General features: G+C 47.5%; 7 protein-coding genes across 7 annotated transcripts; 4 read left to right on the top strand and 3 right to left on the bottom strand.

The window, feature by feature from the left end:
* Positions 1–49: 49 nt before the first annotated feature.
* On the top strand, positions 50–1,435 carry LRP88_14211 (heterokaryon incompatibility protein-domain-containing protein; the record flags this gene model as incomplete). Its single annotated transcript, XM_083250561.1, has 1 exon — positions 50–1,435. One exon carries the CDS (start codon positions 50–52, stop codon positions 1,433–1,435), a length of 1,386 nt encoding a protein of 461 aa, XP_083093626.1.
* Positions 1,436–3,745: 2,310 nt separating this feature from the next.
* Positions 3,746–4,679, bottom strand: LRP88_14210 (uncharacterized protein; the record flags this gene model as incomplete). Its single annotated transcript, XM_083250560.1, has 5 exons — positions 3,746–3,773; positions 3,945–4,081; positions 4,197–4,421; positions 4,472–4,512; positions 4,562–4,679. The coding sequence occupies 5 exons, from the start codon at positions 4,677–4,679 to the stop codon at positions 3,746–3,748; spliced, it is 549 nt and encodes a 182-aa protein (XP_083093625.1).
* Positions 4,680–5,063: 384 nt separating this feature from the next.
* Positions 5,064–6,084, top strand: LRP88_14209 (Zn(II)2Cys6 transcription factor; the record flags this gene model as incomplete). Its single annotated transcript, XM_083250559.1, has 2 exons — positions 5,064–5,510; positions 5,560–6,084. 2 exons carry the CDS (start codon positions 5,064–5,066, stop codon positions 6,082–6,084), a joined length of 972 nt encoding a protein of 323 aa, XP_083093624.1.
* A 6,453-nt stretch (positions 6,085–12,537) lies between these two features.
* On the top strand, positions 12,538–13,311 carry LRP88_14208 (fungal specific transcription factor domain-containing protein; the record flags this gene model as incomplete). The annotated part of the gene is made up of 1 exon (XM_083250558.1): positions 12,538–13,311. The coding sequence occupies one exon, from the start codon at positions 12,538–12,540 to the stop codon at positions 13,309–13,311; it is 774 nt and encodes a 257-aa protein (XP_083093623.1).
* Positions 13,312–14,806: 1,495 nt separating this feature from the next.
* LRP88_14207 (uncharacterized protein) lies at positions 14,807–18,220 on the top strand (the record flags this gene model as incomplete). The annotated part of the gene is made up of 3 exons (XM_083250557.1): positions 14,807–15,642; positions 15,848–16,349; positions 16,412–18,220. The coding sequence occupies 3 exons, from the start codon at positions 14,807–14,809 to the stop codon at positions 18,218–18,220; spliced, it is 3,147 nt and encodes a 1,048-aa protein (XP_083093622.1).
* Positions 18,221–18,291: 71 nt separating this feature from the next.
* On the bottom strand, positions 18,292–20,315 carry LRP88_14206 (uncharacterized protein; the record flags this gene model as incomplete). The annotated part of the gene is made up of 7 exons (XM_083250556.1): positions 18,292–18,910; positions 18,978–19,100; positions 19,159–19,411; positions 19,467–19,818; positions 19,882–19,934; positions 19,996–20,213; positions 20,272–20,315. 7 exons carry the CDS (start codon positions 20,313–20,315, stop codon positions 18,292–18,294), a joined length of 1,662 nt encoding a protein of 553 aa, XP_083093621.1.
* A 2,708-nt stretch (positions 20,316–23,023) lies between these two features.
* On the bottom strand, positions 23,024–25,068 carry LRP88_14205 (amidase signature domain-containing protein; the record flags this gene model as incomplete). The annotated part of the gene is made up of 7 exons (XM_083250555.1): positions 23,024–23,151; positions 23,205–23,339; positions 23,387–23,461; positions 23,513–23,714; positions 23,780–23,827; positions 23,889–24,731; positions 24,784–25,068. The coding sequence occupies 7 exons, from the start codon at positions 25,066–25,068 to the stop codon at positions 23,024–23,026; spliced, it is 1,716 nt and encodes a 571-aa protein (XP_083093620.1).
* Between the last annotated feature and the right edge of the window lie 377 nt (positions 25,069–25,445).

The following is a 25,445-nucleotide window of genomic DNA, read 5'->3' as shown; positions in this document are numbered from 1 at the left end:
AACCCAACCCCGCAAACATCCTCCTCCTCCTCCTCTTCACAAAACGACAATGTCTTCGTATCAGTACTCAAAGCTAGTCGATGCCGATATTCGGCTGCTCACACTCCTCCCTGGCCAACCCGATTCCAGTATCAAGATCCAAATTCACCATGCTCCACTCAGAGCGCCGCCGGATAGACCTCGTCAGCAAATGACGTTGGATGAGTTGCGGAAAAAGATGCCCGATGGTTGGGAGGCACAAGAAACTGTCGAGGGCCAGTTCATCTTTGAGAATGATGAGCTCAATGTTACTTCTTGGTCACTTCCGGATGACAGCGTTCCTGCTTCGCTGTACAGCACCCCAGCGGACGAACCGGTATTTATTCCGCAGTACGAGGCGTTGTCATATACCTGGGGAAGCCCAGAGAACCCTCAAACTGTCCAAGTCGTCTCACACGATGATCCCTCCATTTCTTGGACACAAAAGATTCAGTACAACCTCTCTGGCGCACTTAAACACCTGCGGTACCCAGATAAACCCCGAACACTCTGGGTCGACGCCGTCTGCATAAACCAGACTGACATTCCCGAGAGGAACGCCCAAGTTCCCCGCATGTCTGACATTTACCGGCTGGCAGACCGTGTGGCAGTCTGGTTAGGTGAACAAACGAGTAACAGCAAGCTGGCAGTTTCTACACTCGATTACCTCGGTGCTCAGATCGAGCTGACCAAGCAGGGTGGTAGACTGCCCTCTCCGGGCTGTGATCACCAGGACTGGTTTCGCTCTCTGACTGAGATGCCATATGAAGATGACACTTGGCAGGCTATCGCAGACTTGGTTAACCGGGCCTGGTTTGGTCGGCTGTGGGTTCTACAAGAGATTCAACTTTCCAACCACAAGGCGGTGATGCAATGCGGGATGGACCAGATCTCCTGGCAGCGGTTCCGCAGGGCCATGGTGTGCCTCGAGTCCAAGAGGAATCTCCCGCAGGTCGTCATCTTCAGCAAGCTCCCACGGCTCGGTGTCTTCTGCCTCCCCGTCGAAGGTGTTAACTTTGCCATTCTCCTCCTCCGGGTCACGCATCTCGATTGCTCTAATCCACGGGACAAGGTCTATGGACTACTTGGACTCGCCTCCCCTAGTCTGCTAGCTCGTGTTCAGGCTCAGTACGCCGAACCGGTGCAGTCCGTCTACCGAGACCTGTTTCTGGCCATGACGGACCAGATGCAGCGGCTTCATTTCGAATTTTGCAGCTTGCGGACGAGTCGGGCCCGACAACTTGCGTCGTGGGTTCCCGATTTCTATGGTGACCTGGTAGAGTTGCTGTTCCGGGGGGGAAGGTATGCGTCTGGAATGTCTTGTTCCCATGCGACCTACCGGGCCCCCGGCGCCCTATATGTGTCTGGCATTCGAGTGGGCACCGTGAAGAGCAAACATGGGAGTATATCCCGATGATGTGACGAAGAGGCTAGCAGTGCTTCACGATTGGAAACCGGACAATCTCGCGACAGGAGTGTATCCTACGGGGGAAAGCGTCATGGATGCATTTGCCACGACTCTCAACCAGGATCAACTGAGAGATCGGTTCCCTACCTCAGCCGTCCATCCATATCTTGATGAATGGAAAGACAAACTGAGCAAACTCTTGGTCGACACCCAAGACTCTGGCGGGCATCCAGATATAGGCTCTTATGCCTACGACCTACGGTTTCTTACCAAGCAGGCCTTTGTCACTTCAAACGGAGGCTACTTTGGTCTAGCTCATCGAGACACGGCACCAGGTAGGTGAACTGGATACAGATTGCCAGGTGCCCGAAACTGACTGAGAGATAGGTGATGTCATATGTGCCATCCTTGGATGCAGCGTGCTGGCCATCCTCCGCCCGACAACAGTAGGAACATTTATGCTCGTGGGAAGCTGCTACCTCCACGGCTTCTCCAGCGCAGAGGCATTTCTAGGTCCTCTTCCATCGCCATGGATTATCCAGTACAAACCCGATTCTTTCGGTGCCCAAGCCCCTTACTTCTTCAACAAGGATACAAAAGAAGAGACGCAGGAGGACCCCAGACTAGGGAAACTACCCCCTGAGTGGGAAGCTGTCCAGGCGGAGAGAACAAGGGATGATCCAATGCTTTTCAGGTGGTTCCGGAATAGAAACAATGGGTATACTATAAATTCGGATCCTCGCATGCTACCACTAGCCTTGCATGAACGGGGCGTGCGCTTGGAGGACTTTCAACTCATTTGAACAGGCTTCGATGGATGGGGGCCTTGCGGCTCGGACTACACTTCTTATATCTAGCTTCATACTATGACCCCAACTTGTCTAGAATTTACATAGTTCTCATCTCTCCAAAACGATCCACTAGGCAGCCAACCCCCTCAAACACAGCCGTCACAAACTGATCGCCTGATAGATGCCGTCTCGTAACGCCAAAGGTCCCTTGCTTGCATCTATAGTATACAGTCTATGGATCGCTGGTTATAGTTGCACGATCTCTTCCCGTGAGGATTAGACATGCTCTCTTTGAGGACTTAGCTAAGATTCGACCACTGGTGCTCACATCTTGGACATGTCTGATTCAAATAAGCGTCGCCTGTTTCTTTTACCGACATCTCGTAGTCGGGGACCGTACACATATATCTTGAAGCCGTCAGTAATGCACCGGATCTTGGATAGTTACGTACCAGAGGTAGAAAAGGTAGGCCAAGGCCAAGGGATAGCAACGCCAGAAGCCCAACTCCCCAATTTACGCCGATAGAGTCGAAAAGTTGATCGCCGAATAGTGGAAAGACTAGGCCATTAGTATGAAGCACGACTCCTTGACAGGGAAACCAACCTCCCGCAAAAAGACAGCGGAGAACAGAGACTATAAATGTCAGCATCTCTCTTCTATACGGCGCTAATCAACCTACGACCGGCTATGGCAGAAGCGGAATATTCGTAGCTGTCGATAATGTATAGCTGTATGGCCAACTGCAAATGTCAACTCAAGCCGTCAGAGCGGACGCCATACTCACATATGCATTGGTCATTCCGGAGCTAAACACTACCACTCCAATCAAGGGCTGGAACTGTTAGATTTTGGTTCCCTCTTCCTATCACCGCGGCACTCACGACAATGAAATGGGTCTTGAGAGCTGTGAATCCATATATGAGTAGTCCTGAGCCAACCAACAGGGCCCCGGCAAAGGCGCTGATGAGTCTGGGATGATTAGTTACGTCCCATGCATGCCTTGTCATCACCATACCTAGACTCTGGCCTGTAGTTCTCGCTCTTGATCTGTTTCCTGTAGATCACCCCCAAAAGCTTCGTGGTGCCCACCATACCCAACAGAGCGCCGATCCCTTCTGAAGTCATATCGACACCCACGATACCGGGTGAATGGCCATAACCCTCGCCAAAGACACGGTGAAACTGAAAGGGTCAGCTAAGTCGCATCGAGCGAGTGTTGGACGTACCGTCACGATGACCAGGTACAGGACGCCAAACACGAAGGCGTAATAGAGGGACAGTAGCAGGAGAGCCGGGTCGAGTAGGAGGTACATGACTGGCATGTCAGCGGATGATTTCGCCAGATGGTGGAGAACTTACTTGGCCTGCTTGCAGATTCAAACAGGGATATGGCCGCTTTGCTGCCATTGGAAGAATGCAGATCGAGGACAGTGTAGAGTTCAGCACCCGGCCGTTGCTTCTTTTTTCGCTTCAATTCGCGCTTTAGCAGTGTCGGCGCATACGACTCGTCCATTGAGAAGGTAGAAATTACTTCCAAACCAACAGCAGCAATGGCCTGAACGTGTTAGCTGAGATGGCCAAGATGGTGGGCTACTTACTGGAACCCAGCAAGTCCACCGCCAGGAAGCGCGTTCAGACATCCAACCGCCGCAGACGGGGCCGAGAACTGGACCCATGACGCTTGTGCATTTAGTGATGTTTTGCATATAACTTTGGAAAAACGTACATTGCAGTTCCCAGCGCTCCAGAGGCACCACCTCTCTCTTCAAGATTCCAGATATCTGAGAGAACGCCGCCCATGACGGCCAAGGCAGCTGAACCTCCCATGCCGGCAAAGAATCTGCAGACAACGAGTTGAGATGTCTATTTCTTATCAGCACGAGTCTACACAACATCCCAGGGTATTTCTCACGGCCTGACAAAACCCACTCCCTAGACAAAACGCCGCAAAAACAAGGTTCCCGCTGCGCAAGACGACAGATCGACCATACATCTCGCTCAGCGGGGCAAGGAAGACGGGGGCCACGGCAAATGCAATGAGGAACATGGCAATGTGAAGGGCTGCCTTTCCGGGGTCTGTCTCGGCGGTGTCGGTCATGACGGAGGAGAGGGACGGGGCAAAGATGGTGCTGGTGAAGGGGGCGAGGAAGCAATATGCCCCGACGAGGAGGGTAACTGTCCACTTTTTCTTCTTGGGCCAATTCTGGACCTGTTAGCTGCATTGTCGCGCCGATGGCGAATCCAATCACGTACGCGAGGGTGTTGTTGCATATCTGAAGACAGTACGACAAGATCTGTTTCTAGTCAGAGACGATACGTGGGTTATCAAGATTTCAGTCTAACCTGGATCGAGACCGCGTAGGTCCTCACCGTCGTAAAAGATGTAGTCTGGGTCTTTTGCTCGTTGCTTGACGTTTTGTTTGTATTTGGCTATGACCTCGGATCGCGACGAGGGCTTCATTGCAACGGTAGAAATCTCCATGGTGATACTGAGGACTGAGATTACATGCAGTCATATCAAGGCCGCCAAAGACTCTTATATAGCTGCCCCAGATAGGGGAGTCTTTGTCCTCCTAGTGTGTTGCTCTTGTTGACGACCAGTAGTCATACCAAGACCCCTGGTCTTGTCTAATAAATGTCATCGGAGTTTAGCCCCACGAGTCGGCCGACCGGGAAAGGGTAGCTGCAAGTCTGACAATCTGATAAAACCAAGCTGAATTTGTTTCGTCATTAGCGTCGGGGAACATTTATCTGATCCGATGACAGCTGGCTCGGAATCGGATATATGAACTCACTGACCACCCACCACTTCATCTGCATCTACCACTTTTCAACACATCCGAACATGATGAGTATGGTGCCGTCTTACACCGGTCGCCCAGTGTCGGCTTGCTGCCGATGCCGCAAGCTCAAGGTCAGATGCGATCACATCAGGCCCATGTGTGGACGGTGCATCTCTACTGGAGAGGTTTGTGAGTACACCGAGACTACAGCACAGCCCTGGAAACGGTCGCGACCTCTACAAGCATCTCGCCCGACACCACAGAACGGCCAGAAGCGAACTCGCGACCGCGCCATATTGTCGTGTCTCCGATGCCGCAAGCACAAGGTCCGCTGTGACCGCCAATCACCATGCAGCCGATGCGTCAAAATGGGCAAGGCGGGAGAGTGCATCATCCCTGGAAAGGATACTCCAGCCAAGTCACTCGAGATTGCTACGGCATCGTTTGATAGAGGGTGGAACCAAGAGCGTTACCGGAACGGAGCGCACTGGGTCAAATTACTTGAACAAGTAGGTTAACCGTGGTTTGACTCTAGCACACGCTGATTGAAGTGAAAAGGTCAGCAAGATTGTGGCACCGCCGCCTCCGATCTACGAGCCGATCGTTCGTGATCCGTGTATGCAATCGACTCCCAGCATGCCTCGGTCCATGAACTACCCCTTCGGCCATGATACCCAGGTCGTCACCTCAAGGGATGTGCTCCTCGCCAGCTTCCCGTCGAGACAGACCCAGATAGTCTATGTTGAGCACTACATGGACACGGTCGAAGCAGCCTACTGCTTGTTCGACAAGGTCTCGATTCACGACGAGGTCTCGGCCTTCTGGGGCAAAGCCTCAGAGACACCTGACGACTGGCTGGCGCAGTACTGCACAGTCCTGTCCCTTGGCTGCCAAGCTCACAACTTCGTATCCCAGTGCGGCGGCAAGGAAAAGATGCCGTGCCAACTCTTGCAGGCCGCCGAGGCTTTTCTCCGACGGTCTCCGTTTCTGTTCCGGCCTACACCAGCCACCATCCGTGCGCTGTGCCTCATGGTCATCGCCAAACAGGTGTACGCCATGTGTTACGTAAGCCCCTCCCGCTGATTGGTCGCGCACAGACCTGCCTGTGGTCCGCGCGGTCATGCTTATAAATGGCTTTGTGCCGCTTCCTCTTTATAGAAATCAAGGCTCTTTATTACTCCTCTTTCGTATGCTCGGTCGGTGCAGCAATAGCTATTAGTCATAGTTATGAGCCTGGGTAGGAGCGTTCCTAGTAACTTCCACTGCTTATTTTCTTATTGAAATTATTATTACTCTTAATAAACGCTATTATTATCGTCCTTGATTTAACTAACCGCCTTAAGTATATAAATCGCGCATATATACGTAACCCCTTTTTTACTACTTGACCTAGTAATTATAACGCTTATGGCTGCTTTAAACCCATTAATAGCCGTGAGGCTAGACACTTAACGAGACTAGTCCCTATGGATTATATCACTAGAGGTTAAAGCCCGAGTATATTATCTATGGGAGCAAATCGACCCCGTGAAGCCCGATGCCGCTAGTGATCTTAACCCCGTGCCGAAGCTAGAACCCTATGAGGTTTACTCTAATAGGAGGTTAAAAGAACACCACGAGCGGGAACTAACTAATGCTTTGCGCAGAGTAGCGAGAGGGCTCGTAGCTGCTCAGGCTCTAGCTGCCTGAGCTACCTTAATGTTAGATAAAATCGCTAGGGACTATTAGTTAGAAATCGCAAGTTACTTAGAACTCCGCAAAGGTCATAAGGAAATTAGCACTAAGCATAGCACGCTAATATCTTTTATTACTAAATTAATAAACCTAGCTATCCTAAGCTTAGTAACGAAGGAGCTTATGACCTCGAACCCTGATGGCTATTCTATGCGCCAACTGATCAGAGCCCTGCAGGCGTAGCTCGCACCGAGTAGCCTAATAACTTACTAGGAAGCTATTAAAAGGTACGAGTAGGTCCTAAAGGAGGCCGGCAAGGCCCGTTAAGACCCGCATGCCTAGATTAGGGACTAGAACTAAGCTTATGTGATCGCCCGCGCATATAATATACCTGAGATAATCGGTGTTTTAGGTAAATAGCGCTTCTTATAGGCTATTAAGGTAAAGCTAGCTCCTAAGTGGGTAAGATAGAAGCAGTGGCAGCTCATCGAGGAGCTAGATAAAAAGTAGACCCTCCTTAAACTCGCTAGCATCCTAAGCGTAGTAATTACCTAAAATAACCCTTCGGTGCTTAGTAGCATATATGCTATATTGCCGATAGCCACGAGATTAATATAGTAAGGAAAGAACGCCGCTAATAAGAGCATAAGTAAGAACTACCCTTATAAGCGCCTAAAGTACCTATAGAAGCCTAAGCAGTATGCCTATTTAGAAAAGGCAATTACTAGCTATACCTCTTATATAACTAACCTTATAGAAGATAATATCCTTGCTATTAAGGCCAAGTTGGATAAGCCCTATTGGGCTTAGCTAAAAGAAAAACTAGCTAAGAAAGGCTAGTTTATTATTACTCTTAGCAAAGAAGGCCTTATTAATTACTTAGATTATTTATATATCTTTATAATTATTATCCCTAAGATCCTCTATAAAGTAAAATACTTAGTTATAATATATATAGCGCGTAGAATACCTTTTTATCTACTTACTAAGAGTACTCTTTTAGATAACTATAGAGTAACTTATCTAATAAATAGCCTAGATTATTTAGAGCTGGGATCCTTTATGCCTTTAGAGGGATATATTAAAGCGAGTACCTTAAAGTTTAAGATTATTAAAAAGGGCACTTATATGCTATATTAAGTGCTAAATAAGCCGACTAGAAAATAAAACCGCTCCTTAATGCTTATAAATATTATAGTAATAGAGGGCTTTTATATTAATATTATCTCTAAAGCCCTTTTTTATAAATAAACTAGGATTTAGTACTTTGGTTTTAATTACTTACTGTGATAGGGACTACCTAAGTAAAGCATAGTAATAGCTTAGTTGCAGCGCTAGTATAACCTTACCTTCTTTTAATATAAGCCTCTTTTCTTTTACTTTTTTAAACCTAATCTAATATATAAGAATACTCTTCTAAGTAATAATAAAGCTATCTTTATTATTATAAGTAATGCATAGCGCTTTAGGCGCTTTAGATTATTAAGAAAACCCCCTCGCCCTAGGCTAGACTCCGAGAACTTATAGCACTTTTATATAGGGCACCTAGGAAAGGCTACCACTGAGTAACTTATATATAAAGCTAGGAATATTTGAATTAAGGGTATTACTAGGCTTAAGTGTGAGAGCTATGCGCTAACCTATGCATAGTAAGTAGTAAGTAAGAGACCCTCAGAGTACCGCTTACTAAGGCCTTTTTAGCGAGTACTATGAGATCTTTAAGACTATAAGCGAGGTTATAATAGAGCGAGGTAGCTTCTAGTAATTAAGGATAAATATAGCGGCTAGTTAAAAGCTATACCTCTCTAAACTAAGGAGGGCCCGGCTATAACTAATGCTTTATTTTACCTTAACTGCTAGGTAAGATAATAATTTGGCCTATATATCTACGTATTTAAGTGCGATAATGAGCATACTATAATATACCAATCAGAGAATACCGACTTCTAATGCTCATCCCGTGAGGAAAGAATAGTTATAGAGACCCCTCCTATTAATACTTATGAGTCAAACGGCGGAATTAAGATAGCAGGGAAAATAGTGACTGGCAAATCCAATGTGATGCTTAATAGCGCAGGCTTACCGCATAAGCTATAGCCTAAGAGCATATAAGCTGCCATCTATCTGCTTAACATAAGTCCGAGCCAGAAGCACGATTGGTCATCACCATAAGAGGTGCTTAACCAGTGGTTCTGGACTAATGCTCCTTTGCTAATAAGAGAGCATATAGCAGATCTTTCCCCTGATTGGAGTGGTATCTACGCTTATGGTTGCCATATATACCCCCTAGATAAGGATAAGGAGATAAATAAGCATAGGAGAGGCTTTAAGATAAGCCCTAGAGGATATATAGGGTACTTAGTGGGCTATAAAGCGCGTAACTTATATTAGATATAGGTTCCTTAACTTAAAAAGGTTATACTTATATGGAATATCTACTTTAATAAATATATCTTCTATAAACCTATAGAGGAGAGCGTAATTAAGTAAATAAACTAAGAGTTAAATAAGTAGATTATCGTTTTTAATAAAGACAATAATAATAAGGACGAAATCATATAACTAACCCCTTAAGAAATCATATTACTAGCTTTAAACTTAGGGGTAATAGCGTTAGACCCGCTATAAAGCAATAAACCTGCCTCTATGAGCGCGGAAAAGTAGCCTAAACCCAAGCATGCACTAATTTAAGCGCCGATAGGACTTTAAACGCCAAGATAGACGCTAGAGCCCTTAGCCTAGCTCTAGCAAAGTCAAAGCGATACTTAACTAAGCATACTAATAGTAAAGCTATAAGAAGTTATCTTTATATAACTAGGTATATTAATCCCTAGCGATATAAATATAAATATATTAGAAATAGCTATGGATAAACTAATAGATGCTTACCGAGCATAATAAGATATATTAAATAATTAGATACCAATAGAGGCAATAGCTAAGCCTACTAAGGATGCTAATACTTAATAGTAATAATAATTATGCTAACCTATGCCCTTATAAGCACGTAGAGGTAGGCGCTAACGCGGAAGAGCTCGCTAGATAGCTGAACCTATGCGTAGAAGTGCGAGATAAAGCAATAAATAAGCTTAAGGCCTAGAAATAAGGTCTAACCTGTAAACCTATACTCTATCGAGAAACCTATTTTATAGCCTACTCTTAACTAATTACTATAAAGAGGATAAGGAATAATATAATTATTAGAGTATATAAATAATATATAGAGTCTTTTTAATAGCTCTTAAAGGAGAGTCCTTAGCGAAGTTAGCACTTAAGTCCTCTTATACTTTGCTAAAGTAGAAGGGTAAATAGGTAGTTATATTATATTAGGATAAGCTCTCGCTAGAGCCTAAGATATAAACTTAAGTCTAAAACCTTATAGAATTAATTCATAGCTTATTTATTAAGGTAGTAAGCCTAGAGGTAGATATACTATATGCTAAGTATATATAGAGAGAGATTTAATACTTAGAAGTAAAGTTAAAAGTATTATTAGTTAAGTAAGTATTTACTTATAAGTTTAATAAGGTAGGATACCTTAAAAGGTATAAGGTATACCTATATATCTATAATAACTTTTAAGAAGGCGCTATAGCTAATAATATATACGCTATGACCCTTACTGCGCGCTCTTTCTAACTTATAATAGCTTTAGCTACTTAGTTTAACCTAGAGATTAAGTAGCTAGATATTAAGAATGCCTTTATTAATACTATTAAAGGAAAAGATAAAAACCCTATAACCTATAAGCTACCCTAGGGTTTTAAGCAAAATAGGATATATATAGAGCTTAATTAAGTATTATATAGCCTAAGAGACTCGCTAAAGCTATGGTTTAATACCTTTTCTAAGACCTTGAGGCATCTTAGTATAGAATTAAGCAAGGAGGAGCTATGCTTATTTTATATGCCGGCTAGGGATATATACCTTGTATTCTTTATAAATAATATCTTTATCTTTTATTATAAGAATAATACTTTCTCTGCTTATGAGATTATTTAAGGGATTAAGGTAACCTATAAATTATTAAAAAAGGGAGAGGTAAAATAGTTTCTCGGCATAAAGATCGCTCGTGACCGCACTAAGTATATAATTAATATTTATTATAATTCTTATATTAAAAAGATAATAGCAAAATTTAAGGTAATTACTTAGAATACCTTTTTTATTATATTAATCCCTATAATAGAGTTTAAGAAGAGAATAAATTAAGTTATACCTTAGGAGATTAAAATCTATTAAGAAAAGATTAGTTTTATACTCTATATAGTAATTATAGTAAGGCCTAATATAGTATTTATTATGTTAATATTATTAAGGTTTCTTATTAACCTAAGTAATAAATATTAGAAAGCTATAAACTAAGCTATCTGCTACTTATATATTACTTAGTACTACTTTATTCGCTATAAATAAAGTAATAAAATAGGGATTATAATAATTATAAGTAATACTTCCTTTACTAATAACCCTAATATAAGAAGATTATTATAAGACTACCTTATTAGTCTTTTTAGTAGGCTAATAATATAGAAGGCGAGTAAGTAAGTAATAGTTACTATATCTATTATTAAAGCTAAGCTACTTATTTTAAAATAAACCGCAAAGGAAACTATAAGTTTTAAGCGCCTTTTTTATAAGCTTTAATTTAACCCTGAGATTTTATAGGATATATAATATAATAATTAGTAAATAATTTATCTAGTAATTAGTAAGAGTATATAATTAGCTACTTGCCTGCGCTATATAGATATATATTATATATAGCTAAGGTAAGAAGTTAAGAAAAAGTTATTTATAGTTATATACCTTTTAATAGCTTAAATACTAGTAAATAGGCTTATAAAAGCCCTTCTAAGGCAGAAGTTTAAGTAATTCTAAGCATAGCTTAATATATTTAATTTATATAAAATATAAAAGTAATTAGGCATTGTTTAATATTATTAATTTATTAAGTTAAAACTAGCTAATTACCTTAGTTATATATAAAATAATAAATATTATATATTAATTATAAATTTACTACTTTATAGCACTTAGGGCTAAGAATTGCCTTATATAGCTTATTATACCTACTAAGAGATTATTTATAAAACTATAGCGCTAAGCCTATTATTAGTAGCACTAAAACCACTAGTAATAGCTCCCTAAGCGGGGGTTATATAGGTAAATAGCTTGAAAAAGTTATAGATATCCTTATCCTCGTCTAGGAGATCAAGGACTATATATATCGCGGGCTTTAAACGATAAAATAAATACTACTTATACTTATGCGCTTAGAGCAGCGGGCTTAGGTATTACCTAAGGGGCGCTTCTTTATAGCAGTAGACTTAGAGAGAGCCTATAAAAGCTATATAAGTAATATAATAATAAAGGAATAATTAATAATAGTAGAATAAAGTATATATATTATATTATTATTATTATTAAAGAGAAAATAAAAAGAAAAAGAGGTTATTATTAATATAAAATATTAAAATTAAAAACTATAAATCTTAGTAAGGCCTTTTTTATTATTTTATAAAGCGCCTAAAAAGGTAATTTAATATATATTTATAGTTATAATAGCTCTTTAAGCTCTCTCTTTATTATTTACTATTTTTAGAAATTTCCTTTATTTATAGCCTATAAGGCTATTTATATTCCAAATTAGGAACATTTTAACGGCTTTATTAGCGCGTTAAAATAGGGGGTATATTATATAAGCCCCTCCCGCTGATTAGTCGCGCATAGACCTGCCTATGGTCCGCGCGGTCATGCTTATAAATGGCTTTATGCCGCTTCCCCTTTATAGAAATCAAGGCTCTTTATTACTCCTCTTTCGTATGCTCGGTCGGTGCAGCAATAGCTGTTAGTCACACCATGTCTTGTCACGAAGCCGACACGTGCTGGCCCCTCACGGGCATGACACTGCGGCTGGCCATGGGCATGGGCCTGCACCTTGGCCAAGAGGATACACAGCGGAGGCTCTGGGCTGCAGTCGTCTACTTCGAGATGAGACAGACACTTGTGTGCGGTATGCCCTGTATGCTGCGGAACGTAGACCTAGCGTCTTCAAAGAACTATGGAGGTATTGCAGATATTGTTCTGGGTAATTTTGGCCAGCTCCTGCTCCGTGCTATCTATATGGCTACTTCAGACGATGAAACGGCCACGTACGACGAGGTGATCCAGCTTGACTTTGACATCCGTCAGCATCTACGAGGTAACGCAAACCAAGTAGTACAGGCTGACATGCTGATCCGACAGACTCTCATGGCCCTCCACTCACGCTTTGCGCTGCGTCCATCTGCGCCGACAGAGTACCCGGTATCGCACGTCTCGCTGTTTGAGAGCGCCCTATCAACGCTCTCGCACCAGCGAGCTCTCTGCGAAGGCCCATCATCGACGTCGCCGAGGGCGTGGTTTGCGGGCTTCTTTCGGCACGAGTTCTTTACCGCCGCCATGTCCGTGTGCTCGCAGCTCGTGAACGGGGGCCTGCCGAGGGACGATACGTCTATGCATGACTCACATGGCATTATGCTCGATGCATTGCGGTCGTGCAGAGATGTGTGGAGCAAGGAGAGATGTGCGTCTGCGTGTAACGCGAATGCGTGGGCTATGGTGGACAAGCTGGTGCGCCTTCTCGAAGATTAACCCTGGGCGGTGTTGGTGTTTATCATAGAATTTCTCAACCGTTGTTTCTTAACTTGCTGGAGATGCCAAGATGAAGGGCAAACTTCAAAGGGGAGATGACAGTTCATCTCTTGTTCATGCAAGACTGACGAAACGGACGCGATTCATCTACAACTTCCACGATAAAATTAGGGTATGGATTATCCTGAAATCTCAAGATGACTCTCCATGTCAAGTAAAAAATTAGATTCTTTCAACCCTCACCGGATAGCAGCATGCTCCCTTGCAGCATCACCACGTCATCCCTACACCACGCCAAGGCCTCTATCTCCGCGCTAACTGTTTCAAGAGTTGCCTTCAGGGTTCTTACCTATGAACCATGGAGCATCTCATTTGCCCTTTACATGCCCATCAACCGCCTTTCCTTGTCCGACCATCGGAAGTAGATGACCTTCAACATCCTACTTGGAGAGGCTGGCTACGTCCGGTGTGAGTAAAATTATCTTTTACACTCGAGGCATCTATTGTTTTCGCACGCCATAGTCTCTCACTGCCTGTGTTTCGCTTCATTACTGACCATGCTTGTCTCAATCTTGCCAGAACCCAAGTCCGTTGCCATCTTGACATGCCTTGCTTTCAGTGTCCTCTTGACCTTTCCAGCCTTGCACAATCTGTACTGCCGCTTACGGAATCATCCAAGATCGGGTCCGAGGCAACACGGCGATTTGTACCTTGACGACGACGACGACGGAACAGGCTCGCCCGGGGCTCACAATCAGTGCCAACGTTCAATAAACCACCATATTCAGCTCTTCTGGGTATGCTGCGGGTTTTGTCTCTCCATCGCCGCTGCAGTCCTTTCACTATCGTCCGCTCCTCGGTCGCCAGTGACAGCCCAATGGCAGCCTGCATCATGGGTAAGACTGTTCTGTCCCCATAACTCGTGTTAATATCTTACTAAACGCATTCTTAGCTCTGTCTGCTCATACAATCTACGGCATGCGTACTAGAGCAGAATCATCCCCATCGATTCGTCCTAGCCATGTTTGTTGGCACGTCTACGACACTTGTTGCGGTTTGCATCTCCTTGGACATGACCCTCCCGACGCATGTGCAACGACTGAGAGCGCAACACGTTCTGTTGGTGTGTCAGATTGTTCTGGCTACTGCTACTGCAGTTACCTGTGCTCTCATGCCTCGTCGTCCACTAGACTTCCATTCCAGCAAAGCTGGTGACCGACAATATGCTGTCTCATTATTAGAGCATATGTCTTTCTCCTGGGCTGGACCTGTGATGGAGTCAATAACCAGAAACCCGGATATTGGGGACAATGAGCTTCCCCGTCTCCATCATACGACCCAGTCTACCACGCTCGGTGAGCGATTTCGCATATTTGGAAGCCCAAAGTCCTTGCCTGCAGCGTTGGCTCGAATATACGTGTACGCAATACTACAGGCAGTGGTGCTCCTCTTGTTATTTTCCGCTCTTTCGTTTACACCGCAGCTTGTGTTTTTCATGCTGTTGCGGTCACTGGAAGCACGAGAAGGCCATTCGGACGCCCATGACTATACCTCTTGGGGATGGGTGCCGACTCTGGGACTCTGTATATTGCTGTCCTCGATCGTCGAGACCTGGTTGAACTGGATCGCTGCGTCTAAGCTCAGCATCCCGTTGAGTGCTCAGCTGTCTACAGCCATCTTCAGCAAGGTTACCCGAATGTCCATCACTGCCAATGATGCTGCCCTGAATACAACCCAGAATGGCAGCTCTTCTCCGAAAGCCGGGATACCAGAGGCAGATACTGGCAGCAGTAGCAGTGCAGCTCTCATTGCTTACGACGTGCAGCGAATATCCGACTTTGCAGCTATAGCCCCTATGCTGCCGTTGACCATCCTCAAGTCCATCATGGCGTGCATTCTCTTGAAGTATCTCATCGGTTGGAAGAGTATGCTAGCGGGGGTGGGGACATTCCTCGTCACCTTTCCAGCCAACATCATCATGTCAGGCAGATATGCCGCGGTGCAGATGAAACTTATGGCGTTTCGAGATAGCAGGACAGCAACCACGACTGAATTTCTACATGGCATTCAGCAGATCAAGCTCTCTGCGCTAGAAGACCATTGGAAGAGCGCCATCACGCACGCTCGCAACCTTGAGCTGGCAAGTCAATGGGTCGTGTTTCTCTGGGAGACCAGCTTGATCTTTGTCTGGGTGCTGGCTCCAGTCATGCTGTCGGCTGTCTCACTGGCGACTTATGCCCTGACTCATGGGTCACTTCCGCCGTCGATTGCATTTACGGCTCTTGCAGTCCTCGGCGAGCTCGAGATCTGGACTGCTCTTCTCCCTATACTGTCGGTTCAGTTACTGCAATCCAAGGCGAGCATAGATCGCATTGAAGCATTTTTGAAAGATCCAGAGATGAACAAGCTAGATGATGACACGGAGGATATTTGCTTCCGTGGAGCGGCCTTGGCTTGGCCGTCAAGGAGAGGTATCGAGCACCGAGAATCCATCCTCTCGGATATCACTCTACGGATCAAGCCTGGCGAATCTCAGCGGCGGTCAAAAGATTCGCGTCGCTTTGGCCCGAGCCCTGTACTCGCGTGCTGACATTTTGGTCCTCGACGATATCCTTGGGGGTGTTGACGTTGGTACGAGGCATCATCTAGTGCACTTTGCTTTGACGGGGGACCTTGCCGGAGGAAGAACGCGTGTTCTAGCTACGCATCACTCAGGGGATTGCCTGCATTTTACGGACCATGTCTATCGTGTAGAGAACGGCCGCGTGTATGAGGAGGACAAACAGCAGCTCCTGAAGGGAGTTTGCAAGCAAGTTATGAGGGAGCATCCCAGCTCGCGACCACAGCCTGAACAAGGTACAAATGAAGATGATATTAGAGGCGCAGAAGAACAGGTTATCGCGGTAGACGAGGAACGGTCGAGTGGGCCCTTCAAACTTGGAGCACTGGCCAAATTCGTGCAGGCTGGAACCGGCATTGTCCTGATCACCATGATTGTGGCGACCTCAGGAGCATACCTGGCGTTATTCCATGGAAGGGTATGTATTGTTCGAACAGCGCTGCTACTGTGTGATGTATGTTCGCTAATACATGGCTTCAGGGGCTTTGGATTGCTTCGTGGACAAGAGCCGCTCAGAGACGGCCCACAAAGCTTGACCTCGTCGTCAACACATACGTGCAGCATGGTACGGACCAGCCTCACGATAACATGTTCCATCTCCGAGTCTATCTCGCTATTTCTCTCGGCATGTGTTTAGTGTCTACAGTTAGATACTTCATCCTCCTCAAGACCAACCTCAACGCCTCGCGCTACTTGTTCGATCGGATGCTTGAGGCAGTTATCAGCGTCCCCCTGGCCTGGTTCTACACGGTGCCCATCGGACGCATCATAAATAGGTTCACGGCAGATTTCCAGTCTATTGATTCAAATCTCGGAAAGAACCTTGGTTCTGCAACATCCGGAGTATTGCAAATCTTTGGCATCGTCCTGGCTGCCTCGCTAGCGCTACCCGTCATGTTTTTACCCGCCTTGGCTTTGCTGGCCGTCTCGGTGGCCGTCTGCTATCTGTATCTGAAGGCAGCACGCGAGATGAAGCGCTTGGAAGCGGTAGCGAGGAGTCCGGTGTTGGATCTTCTGTTTTCCGTGAGCGAGGGCCTTGCCACGATCCGTGGATTCGGCCGAGTTGCGTGTTATGTAGACAAGATGCACCAGGCGGTAGACCGGCGTACACGCGCCCTCTGGCATCTCTCGCTCTTCAACGCCTGGCTCAGCTTCCGGCTGAACATGATCGGGGCCACATTTGCCACGCTGGCCGCGCTGCTCATCGTGCGGACCCGAAACCTCGGTGCATCCGTCGCTGGGTTTGCTCTGAGTTTCGTGCTTCAATTCACCGCCGCCACCGACTTTGCCCTACGACGCTATGCCAGCTTGGAACTTGACATGAATGCTCTCGAGAGGGTTCTAGAGTTTACCCAAGTCGAGACTGAGGCTGAGACCGAGACTGGAGGTGTCGTGCCTGCCACCTGGCCCACTCAGGGGCTCGTGCAGGTGTGCAATATCACGGCGAGATATAAACCGACCGGCCCGGACGTGCTGAGGAATATCAGCTTAACACTTCAGCCGGGCCAACGTGTTGGTATCGTTGGCCGCACTGGAGCAGGCAAATCATCGTTGATTCTTGCTCTGTTTCGCCTGTTGCATATGTCGGCCGGTAGTATCTTGGTTGATGGCGTAGACATCTCAACAATCCATCCGCGCATCCTGCGAGGTCGGCTGGCCATCGTACCGCAAGACCCGGTGCTGTTTTCTGGTACGATGCGTTACAATCTCGACCCGAACGACCAGTTTGACGATTCAGAACTGCTGGATCTACTGCGCTGGGTATGGCACGGCACATCGCAGCTTCAGAGTAGCAGACCTGACGGGTACGACGACGCTCCGATTCCCTCACTGGACACTCCTGTTAGCCACGGGGGTGCAAATTTCTCCCAAGGCGAGCGCCAGCTCCTCCATCTCGTTCGCGCTCTCATCCAGCGGCCGAAAGTTCTCGTTCTCGATGAGGCCACTTCCGCTCTTGACTTACACACTGATGAGCACATTCGGCGCATTCTTCATCCAGAATCCATCCGTCGATATCTGGGAGGCCTGGAGATGAGTGTGCTTGTCGTAGCGCATAGGCTTCGCATGGTGGCCGACTTTGATCAGGTCGTTGTTTTGCAAGACGGCGAGGTAGTCGAGACCGGGAGGCCAAGAGAGTTGCTGGGGGACATGATCAAGGACCAGAAGCAGCAGACTTCTGCAGACCGACGTGGAGCAGGGACACAGAGACGAAGGTACTTTAGACAGTTGGTTCAAGAAAGCGGGGACCAGCAAGTTATTAAGCGTATCGCTGAAGGGGAAACTATGTAAAACTAGATGAGTTGGAAGGCTTTTTACGTTGAACTTGTCCCCTCAAGTCTGGATGCTGATTTAACCTCTCCCTACTTTTCCGAGATAGCCACAGTATCACCTCTGGCTTGATGGGATTGCTCCAGCTCCCACTCTTCCTCTTTGGCATCCCGATCGCTAGCAGTGATATCGCGCATCATCAGAGCACCGACCCAAGAGACCACGGACGTCGCAGTGGCGACAATCATCAGAATTCTAAACACGCCCCTGTACGAGCGGATGATTGCATCTCTCACAGGGGTTCCAAGGTCGTAGGACAATTGGACAATCAGGGAGCCGTAGATGGAGGTTTCCTCATGAGACGTCAGCCCCAAACCCGCAAGATTAGATGTCAGACGCCCCGGTAATGTATTAGTCCAGATGGCGCCGGAGATGGCGAGCGCGATGGAGGAGCCAATCATGCTGGACAAATAGACGAGCGCGAGCCGCATCGAGAGTGTGGACTGTGAGGCCCCGTCCAAGGCGCCAATGTTTGCGCCGACAGCATGAATGCCCGCTGAAAGGGAGATGAGCACTTGGGATGCGATCACGCCTCCGAGGGCTGATGGCGACCCTGACGAGGTGAACTGGATCATCATCCCGGTGCCGAGAGTGTATATAGTCAAGGCTGCCAGAGTAGTCGTCCGCGCGCGACCAAGATAACGCATAAAACTAAGAGGCGAGCGGCCATTGGTTAGTCTCAAACGCAGCTGCAAAGAAACCAATGGATTGCACTTACATTCCAGCCACGACGGCTGCCACTCCCGTACCGACGTAGTTTGTGTTGGCCAGGTAGCCAGCCTCGCCAATGCCCATATTGTGGACAACCTGGAGGTGAGACGTGAAATATGAGAACCAACAGCTGGCGATCTAGTTAGCCACGTAGGGACAGACAGCTTATTCCTAGAGAAAATACTCACAACAAACTTATGTAAACTCCACAGACGGTGAGGCATGCACCCCACACAACTCGGTCTCGTAACAACTCAAACGGGAGAAACTTGGTGGGCGCGATAAAAGACTCGTATAGTACCAGCAGCACCAAGAGAGTGAATCCCACCAGGATCATGGAGATGATGGTTGCGCTCTTCCAACCGTTCAATCCGGTTGCTACAAGGTTGAACGGGAGGAGGAAGAGTGTCAGGCCGACACACGCAAGGGAGATGCCGACAACTGCAGTTTTGTATGAGTAAAACTCTCAGATGCGTAATTTTTTGATCGAGCTCACCATCAAAGTCCTTCAGGTAGCGGAGCAAGGTGCCAAAGACGCCGCTCTTCACCTGCTGGTTGTGTGATTCCAGCAACGAAGATGTGGCGCTCATCTTGCATTGGTTGTACAGGAGAATACAGAAAAGTGGCCCTGCAATCGAAGGCAGTATAATGACAAAAGAGCCAAAAGCCCATTTCGTCAGACCGCGGTTATAGAAGGCCTCTGCGGCCCTCGGCCCGGCAAAGGTGGTTGCGATGTAGGGGACCTTGGTGAAAGCAATTGCGAGGGGACGGTATTTGAACTTTGCGTTCTGCGTCACAAAAACAAGAAGAGTGTAGAGAATGCCGCCGTAACCAATTTCATGGATAACCTGGGAGGAAAAGATGAGCGTTGGAAGCAAATCAAGGATAAGGCAATCTGAGGGGTTACTCACCACGGCTGCCGTATACATTTCTATGTTCCGACAGAACATCATGAGCAGTAAACCTGAGAACCAAATGTTAGCTCACTCATGTCTTCTGTGGCGATGTAGTCGCCTTCCACGGACCTAAAATAGTCGCCAGAACCATGAGACCGAAACCTTGAGCCAGCCCCCATAGATCAACAAGTCGAGACACGGCCAGCGAGACAATGCCCAGAATGATAAAGGCCATCTGGGAGATTACCGGGATCAACGAATGGGAGGAGAAGCCACTAGTGATGTAAGGAGTCATGGCCATCACCACATGCTGCTGCATTGCCACGACGAAGAGAGTCAGATAGGCTCTGTGACTCTAGTCAGCTCACGTTCCTCAAGATGAAGCAGCAACCGAGGGCAACGAACCCTGTGTATGCAACACCAAGTAGCCATTTTGACGTAAACCCCATGCTGGTGTGTGCACAGGCAGATATATAGAAGAGGAGGCGAACTTGTCTTGTATTCAGAACGATCAGATAACCCAGCGCGAGAACGAGACCTTTTTATACGCCAGACCAGGGCTCATGGCGGCTCAGAGGTCCTCCCTCGCACACATGGCCCGACTTGAACCACGGGCCACAGGGATCTAGTCCACGAGCTGCCCCTCAAACAGCGCCGCCAATCAACTAGGATGTCCCCCATATGCTGGTGTTCTAGGATGCTGATCTTATCTCCGCGCTAGCCTGAGACGGCTAGTTCATCTTCAGCCACCCACGGGGTCAGGAACTCCGATGCTCGCTACCTTGTCCGACGTCGCAGACCATCTTTCAGCATCACTCTTACTGAAACATCTTTTTTCCGCCTGGCTTTTTTTAATCGATATTTGGGGTATACTACTAATACACACACGCACATCAAGACCACTAACAAAGGGACAAGTCATGGCTTCGGCCGGCGTCTTAAAGTTCCATGCCCCCGGGTCACAGAACCGTTCTCGACCGAAAGCCGTCCAGCGGCGGCGTCGGACATTGAACTGCATTCAGTGCAGGAGTCTGAAAGTCTCGTGTGACCGGAAACTACCCTGCAGCCGCTGCGAGTGGCGTGGCAAGAGCCATGTATGCTCCTATGTTGAGTTCCCAAACCAGGCCAGCCAAAGGGACGGCGAGTCTGCCACGGGTTGTGGTGTCACATGTCCCATCACTTCTGTGTTTGACCATGATAACTCGGGACATGTCGACCTAGTCAACAGCCACTCTCTATTGCCGCGACTAACACTTGATTGGCGGCTGGAAAAGACCCTAACTGGGCTGTACAAGCAGCTGTCTTCTGTTCTAGAGTTCCTGAATAACCCACTGGAACCACCCATCCTGGTCCAAAGAGGCCAGACTCATTGGCAAGCAGTTCTAGATCAGGTAACATACATCTTCATGCTCCTGCTCCTGTCGATACAGATGATTGACTTTTGCGGCCTCGAATAGTGCGCAACCAGCATTCCGACCCTCCTTGATAATCTGACAACTTCTTATTCCAAACCGAGCGCCTCATGCCCATCTACCATTAGCCCCATGAGGTTCCCCAGCTTTCCATTTGAAATCGATCTTGACGGCCTGCCAGCTACCAAGTCCCAGATCATTGCTCGCTTTCTTCCGTCGAAAGAAATTACCAAGATGCTGGTCAGGGCATATCTTGACACGATCGAGGGGGTCAATCGCCTCTTCCATGTTCCGACGTTTGAGCTAGAATTGGAATGCTACTGGTTGAATCCTTCTTCTGCCAGTTACGACTGGCTCGCTCAGCTTCTCACGATACTCGCGCTTGGTACTCGAATCACTCAAGAGAGGATCAGCCATGAGCTCGCCGCACTGAATCTCCCCTATTCTATCGAAAGATACCTCAGAGGGGCGAGTTCATGCCTCACTCAACTCTCATACCCTTTCCACGCCAGCTTGGAGACGGTGCGGACGCTATGCCTTATGGCAACGGCGAAAAAGACAAGCCTCTTCTCATGTCATGAGAGGGATGCCTGTGGCCCGCTGCTGGATGCCGCACTCCACATGTGTCTGACCCTTGGTCTCGATCAGAGGATGCGTGACGGAAACCTCACTCGGCAGGATTGGCTACGCACCGTCAGGGAGAATCGTGTGTGGACAACGGTGAGATATATGTATCTGCACCATTCAATGCATGCTGGCACGTCGGTGCTACTTTCGCCTTCCATCATGCAGCCAGGCATTCCTATCAATGCTAACGACGTCGACATTGATTCTACGTGGACAGCAAATGACAACGTTCACGACGTCGGCGAATGGACAGACTCGTCAGCAGAGCTTCTAATTTCCAGATCGCTGCCGTTGGTCTCTGCAATCATCTCCCTAGCAAATCCTCCGCCTGCCACAGAACCCCAACGTGTGGACCTCATCGTGGGCGACGCTCTGATCAGGAACTTATTACGGGAGACAGAAATGGTTTTTGCAGAACCTGATAGCACGTGGAAGTGCCTTCAAAGATTCATGCTTGTCGTCTACTTTCGCCGTGTGCTGCTTACCATCTATCACTTGGCTTCTCGGTGCAAAACCCCCAAGTCGGTCGTGGACACTACACGAGTTGCAGCATTTCCTCCGTTAGCAGAGACAGAATGCGCCATTTCAATCTTGGTGCAGCAGAGATGCATGCTTGAAGATGCAGGATTCAGTCGCGTTGCAGGCCGTGTGGTTGCCGAACTGTACAAGGAGGACTTTTTGATAGCCGCTCTCGTAGTTGGGGGTCAGTGGATGCGAACCACAGGCTTCTTGTCGTCGTTGAGCGTGGCCAACCACTCTTCCGACAACTTGCCATCTCCCAAGTGTCGCCTCTCTGGAGAGGCAGCGACGGTACTCGAGGGATTACACTGGTGTCGGGAGCTATGGGCTCAAGATGTCGAGCATTCGATATGTAACTTTGCGGCACACTCGATCCTAGGGAGATTGTTGGATGTTCTAGGAGACAGTAATGTATATCTGATCGGGGGTTAGCCCTGACTTCTGATCCCAGGCCGGAGAAGAGATATCCGCCGTAGATGGGGCACGTAGGTAAGCAGCACGCGCTGGAGCGGGCAGGCATGTCTCCTATGCGGCAGACTAAAATTTCTTTCACATTAGCTATTAGAGCCAACAGGCGTAAGACTGGAATAAGTACAACGTCAAAAGGCATCGGTGCTCTGAACAGCAGTGAATACAATTCTAGCGATCGCCAAGGCCTTCTCCTCCTCAAACTTTCTCGCCACAACCTGGATACCGACAGGTGCCCCATGATAGACGGCTGGGTCATCTAAAGAACAAGTTACTTTAAGTCAAACAAAGAGAAAGGTGTCAGTTGCTTACAGGATTGCCAGTTGAGCTTGTCCATGTCTCCCAATGGCTCGTAAGAACCGTCAAAGACGTCAATCCTCTCGTCAGCTTGCATTACAGGGATCACAACAGCCGAATAGTTCATCAGATTGATTGCTTCGGTGTATGCTACCTCAACCGTTAGCTGCTATTTTTCTCATAGGGACTTGACTGACCGGTATGGTAGTATTTTCCCGGAATCACGGCTGCATGGGGAGCAACAGGCATAATCACCGCGTCAACTTCTTGGCCTAACCATGACAGTGTTAGACATGCACTTCGGTCCAGAGAGCAGAACTCACCGTCCGCATCTGCGGTAGAATTCCAGTAGTCAGAGTACTCGCGTTCATAGGCTAGGCCTTGAAGTGTCAAATCCTGGTATTCCAGCAATCCAATCGGTTGCCGAAGCTCAAAGGTCTGCTTTAGGTCCGGAATCAAAGGCTCTCCTGACAGGTTGAGATGTTGATGAATGTCGTGAGCACCATCAGCCATGAGAAAAGATACCTGTGAAGATGCTCTTTAGCTGGTTTCATCCCCCAAACAGATGGTAGCGAAGGGTTTAAGCTTACATGAACTCTCTTGGCTGTCGCTTGTGATGGTGGTTCCCAATCTACTACCTACACGACGGCATTAGTGAGAGCGCCATCAGATATTGCGAAAACTGTGAAGGGAGAATACCTTGTGACCAGAGTTCTTGAGGGCATCGTGAACAATTCGCAAACCTCGGAGAACAGGAGGGTGGGGTCCAACAACGCCATCTGTCCACAAGACACCTATCTTGAGAGGTTTCGCAGCGGACTTGACGCGGCCTTTTTCATCTACTCGAGATGAGTATGAATCGGTCACCTCCTGGCGGAAAGGAATCGGCACCACCGAGGGGTCGTGCTGCCAGGGCTTCTTGCTGAGAACAGATTTCAAGAGAAGTTCCAGCGCATCTAGCGACGTTCCAAGGAATCCAACAGTCGAGCGGTAAGTATTCTGACCAGGGTTTGTATTCGCCACATCGCGGTACGATAGGCGCTCCGGGGTCGGCTTGATGGAAAAGACGCCGCAGAAGCCAGCAGGGATACGAACCGAACCCCCAATGTCGGTGCCGACTCCGAGAGAACTCCCACGGAGAGCCATCAGTGCACCTTCGCCTCCAGAAGAGCCCCCACAGGAAAGGTTCTGGTTGTGAGGATTCAGTGTCTGTCCGATGAGGTTGTTCTTGGTCTCGCCGAAGAGTAGTGTCTGGGGGAGGCTGGTCTTGCAGAACAAGACTGCTCCCAGTGATAGTAACTCCGTGACAATCTGGCTCTCGACTTTGTGTCTCTGCTTTGTCTCTGAGATGCCGAGATTGCTTCCGATCCAACCTACATATCCCATCGTAGTGTCGACGCCCTTGACGTGGAACTGGTCTTTGAGGCTGATGGGGAGGCCATGAAGTGGCCCAACCGTCTGGTTGTTTTTGGCGTAGTAGTCGTCCAAGTACTTGGCTCGATCGAGCGCTTCGTCAAAGAAGATCTCGTGGAGGCAATTGTTCTAGAAAATGCAATTAGTCGCGGGATGGCAGCTGGAACATACTGGGACGCACGATCTGATGGGCCACGGCCGCCGTCTTGCAGAAAGCAGTTGTAACCTCGACCGCAGACAGCCTTCCACTGCTGATGAACTCGAGTATCGGCAAGCTATCCAAAGATGTGACGGAAACAGTCTGTGTGTCCAGGAGCCCGTTGATGAAGGAGCCTGTGATGTCGCGCTGTCCGCTGGCTCGCTCCAAGTCTTCAGGCGTAAGTCTCCATGGCGGCGGGATCTTTGCGAGGGTCGCAGCCCGCTTCGCAGCGGCGCGAGCCTCCCACGACGATTGATGCATTCTCATTGCGGTGGAGATACACCGAGAAGGTGCAACATCTCATTGTTTGAAGTTGAAAGCGGGGAAAAAACACCAGTTGCGAAAGTCGGGCTGTGAAACACAGACAGATAAAGCTGTGTGCAGAACATGTGACTTTTCTTACGAAGGGCCGCGATTGGGCGATGGCGACTACAAGATTTTAAAGGCTCTTAGTGGAGGGTTGAGGAAAGTCCTTAGGGGAATGGAGACTATGTTGAGGATAGGATTATATTAATGAAGGTCGAAGTCGTCATCTAAGCCCAGGAATTAACTTAGATGCCCTAGTTATGTGGTGAATTTTGAGCTCCACAAGGATCCCCAAGGTGTCGCTCAGTGGGGAACTACTCCTCCAGTCAAAGCTCTCA

The sequence above is a fragment of the Fusarium phalaenopsidis genome (genome assembly GCF_050370095.1).
Source record: "Fusarium phalaenopsidis strain FUZ10S chromosome Unknown contig_32334, whole genome shotgun sequence".
In the NCBI taxonomy this organism is placed as follows: Eukaryota; Fungi; Ascomycota; class Sordariomycetes; order Hypocreales; family Nectriaceae; genus Fusarium; species Fusarium phalaenopsidis.
This window is presented reverse-complemented; position numbering and strand designations above follow the sequence as displayed.